Below are 3,983 nucleotides of genomic sequence, written 5' to 3'. Positions count from 1 at the left end.
ATAACATTTGTATTTGTGCTGGATTAAGTTTGATAATTGAAAATTGAGTTTGATGATAACATTTTTTTCGTATTCGCTTTGGTAAATATTAGTTTTATTTAAAATTGAACAAAGCATTTTATGTTTTTCAAATACGGTACATAATCGTAATATCGAATTTTGTAAACTGATAGTAAGAAACTCTATAATTCGAGACTGGAACTTTGATCAAGTTCACATTGAACGTAAACTGACTTAATTTTGTTATTTAAGCGTGTATACTATACGTGTTTGTTCCTTCTTCTCTTGTGCGCAGGCTATAGCTTAATTACTTCCAATAAACGCAGTTATATCGAATCAGATATTAGGATTATTTAAACAAGAGATTAAAAACTAAAAAGTATTGTTTTTATACTGCATATGTACATATGCAATATGAACGACAGTTTGTGTAATAATATGTACCCCTCTTCTTAGTTTACTTTTGTATATTTTGCGACATTTGATATTAATTTTAAAGAGGAACGTACTTACACTTTATCTTTGTAATTAAATGTGAAATGAAAGAAAAGAAATGACATGAGAAAAGGAAATTCGATGTATGAGTATATACGAATTGACGGAATTAAAATTTAACGCTATATTTAAATAGAAGACGTGAAATATCTTGTCATCTTAAAATAACTTGATCATTCCTATTCTTTTACATAAAAACACTTTTCGACTGTAACTTAAGAAACATGTCTGCTAACGTGAAACGTGCCAGAAAAAATTAACAACTTCCATTAAATTGGCAAATTTCTCATTAATATCGTAAAACTCGCGTTTACAAAGATCAGATCAGTGTACATAATATACAAAACAAACGTTCATTCGAATGGGCAGGGTAACCAAGTGAAAATATGTAAATTTCACGATGTGTAATGTACACTTTATCGAACGAGTGTAATGAATATTTTTAACAAAATATAGAAGTTAAATATTAGATCCATGTATAACAAGCATAGTACAAAAGTGTTTTATATGTACAAAATACCAACTTAATAGAATTATAAATTATTCTGAACAGATAAAGCGTTTAGTAGCTTGTGAAGTATGAATTTTCGAAAACGTAAGTATTTTATATCTAAGTAGTTAAGAAACGCGAGCAAGGGAAATCAAACAAAGGAACAAAGTTTTTTTGTTTAAAAATATTTAATTTGTTGTTCTATTATCCGAGGTTAGAAGCGATAATGTACAAAATCTGAATAAATAAGATTCTTCAATATTATTGAATTTTAATTCTAGGGTAAAGTAATATATCCGCATATTTTATTTATATACAATATGTATAAATAATGATGTGATTTGACTAATTTTGTTGAAAGAATATTTGTACTTTTTACGTAAAACTTCAGTCTTTTACAAACTTTCTTGTAATTAATAAACCAGTAAACACAATATTAATAAAATCTATTAAAATTATAAACAAACTCATAAGTTTTAATTTTAGTCCTTAAAGGTTGAAATATTTTGCTCCAATGTCGAGACATTTGTTTTAATCCAAAACATTACTATACTGAATCGATAATGTTGCATGTGCCACGAAAATGATGATAGTGTCAGATAACTTGTTGTGAAACGAAAAAGCATTGCATGTACATTTCTGTTGTTTTGTTGACCATGAGTTTGATGATCTTTTAAACTTGCCCATAGCTAAGAAATCAAACAGTATATCTAAACGAAATTAATTTCAAATTATTTTTTAGGTTCTAAGCTTTTATCTAATCTTTCAGAAGTTGCAAAATTTATTCCACAAGAGTCTTTTTTATCATAACCAAGTACACATCTTAAAACTATTTAAGTCTTCCTTAGTAATTTCTTCTTATCTTTAATAGTAACGAAAATAATTTAGATGAACGTTTTAAAATTGACACCCTGTATATTAAAAATAAGAGATATATTTTCTTCATAATTGGATAGGCTTTTTACAATGGCAATGTACAAATATCAAAATTGCAATTATATTATAACATATGTATATATATATAAGCTTCACATTTAAACACAAGATTCTTTATTATATTTTTTTAATACCAATATTTTAATAATTATAACAAGGGTTTTTTAACAAGAGATGTATAACATTGTATACAAATTTTCAAAAACCTATAGATAATTTCAGTTATGCTCTTGCATCATTAATTGTTGATGGAACTCTTACCTCAATTCCATCTAGTTCCTTAGACATTACTATTTGACAGCCTAGCCGTGACCTGAAATTAAATATTATATAACTGAATATGTCAATAAATATATTTATTGCTATACAAATTAATACTAATACACAATAAGATTTCTATTTATCCATTTGAAAATCAACATTGTAAATATGCTAATTCCAACATAGATTTGTAATGATTATAGGGTCATAAATAAAAAACTATGAAAATTTATTATAATTTCAGTTTCGTAGTATTCAGAGATAGCGATTTGAAATTCTACATTGAGATGCAGATTTCGAAATACCCAATACTAACCTGTTTTTACATAAATTTAAATAGAAAAATTCACTTTATAAAATATTAAAAGGTAATAGAATTAATAATGTGAATGATTTGATACTGATTATTATGAACTAACGTATCTGTTAATTCATATGCTAAATCCAACATGTCTAATTCTTCATCTGTTGGTTTGTCAGGAAGTGCATCATAAACTTCTTTCGAAAATATTAAATGGCACGTACTACAAGTTAATGTTCCTTCACAAGCACCTATATAAATTATATTTTAATATTACAACATACTTATATAATAAAGTATCAAAAGTTAAAAATAATAAGAATATTAAACTTGATAAAAATTAAAATTTTCAAATATTTTCTACCTCAAAATTATTTATTTTAAATTAAGTAAATTATGCTTCTTTAAAACATACCATATCCATCTAAATCAATTTCATTATTTACTACTATGTCTAATATAGTATCTCCAACTTTCCCTTTTGCTTTGATTCTCTCTCCACTTGCTTTAACAAACGTTATATTTACTCTGAAAATAATATTTATGAAAGATAAAAATTATCTCAATATAATTATTTTCTTTATTTTTTGTGTTTCTTCAATTAATCTTCTCTTAATTATACCTTAATTATATGTATCACTTATGATAATAGAAATAATTTAAAAATAAGATATACTTGTCTTAATAATACATAAATAAAATTCGTATATCATATATTTATAACAGTGTTATATTTTTAGTTGTTCACTGTCAATGTTGTTCTTATTAATACTATTCTATTAATACTATGTTATTTTTCTAGATGTTATACTCCTACAAAGAGAAAAATTTCTTAGACATTATTATTAGCATTATTATTTTGACACCAATTTTATATTGGAAGGTAAGTACTGAAATTCTATTAAAAAAAGAAGGAAAACACAAGAAAATTTGTATCACTTACTCTTGTTTTTCTGAAAGTGGTTGCGTGGTCGATATTCCTCTTGTTGCCTGCAAAAAGGGCAACGTTGTGTTGCTTGTATATTTTGAATAATTTGATGCAATACCGAGAATTGATCTCGAAAATTTTTGTAATTGATTTACTAACGCCATTCCACTGTCATAAATATCATGAGTATGGGACACCCTGACCGAACACCAGATAAGTATTGCGGAAAATATCAATTGTAGATCAATTGTACTTTGTACAAAAACTTCCACGGCATTCTTCGGCTGCTATACTGGGACGTTCCCTTACTGTGATAGGTTATAAAACGATTCCTAACACAAGTGACGTATCTCTACCGGACACGTGCTCTTCGGGCCACACGTTTTATGATTTATGATACAAGACCAGCAAAAGGATCAATGTGTAATTTTACATATCTTACATTTTTTTCCAAATGAAATATTGTTTTTATTAAACGTTTAAAACCTCAGGCAACATTTATTTCATCTGATTTCAGTTTTACAAATATATATCTATAATACATATCTGTATAAATTACGGTCTGGTTATAT

General features: G+C 26.2%; 1 protein-coding gene across 1 annotated transcript; it reads right to left on the bottom strand.

Moving 5' to 3' along the window:
- Window positions 1–2,002: 2,002 nt before the first annotated feature.
- Window positions 2,003–3,725, bottom strand: LOC117240464 (adrenodoxin-like protein 2, mitochondrial). The gene is made up of 4 exons (XM_033506492.1): window positions 3,427–3,725; window positions 2,899–3,011; window positions 2,602–2,734; window positions 2,003–2,234 (listed from the first exon to the last, which is right to left on the bottom strand). The coding sequence occupies exons 1-4, from the start codon at window positions 3,573–3,575 to the stop codon at window positions 2,144–2,146; spliced, it is 486 nt and encodes a 161-aa protein (XP_033362383.1). The 5' UTR covers window positions 3,576–3,725; the 3' UTR covers window positions 2,003–2,143.
- Window positions 3,726–3,983: the final 258 nt, after the last annotated feature.

Source organism: Bombus vosnesenskii, unplaced genomic scaffold (genome assembly GCF_011952255.1).
Source record: "Bombus vosnesenskii isolate JDL3184/JDL3185 unplaced genomic scaffold, Bvos_JDL3184-5_v1.1 scf7180000014638, whole genome shotgun sequence".
NCBI lineage: Eukaryota > Metazoa > Arthropoda > Insecta > Hymenoptera > Apidae > Bombus > Bombus vosnesenskii.
The sequence above is the reverse complement of the archived record's forward strand: the minus strand, read 5'-3'. Positions and strand labels throughout refer to the sequence as shown.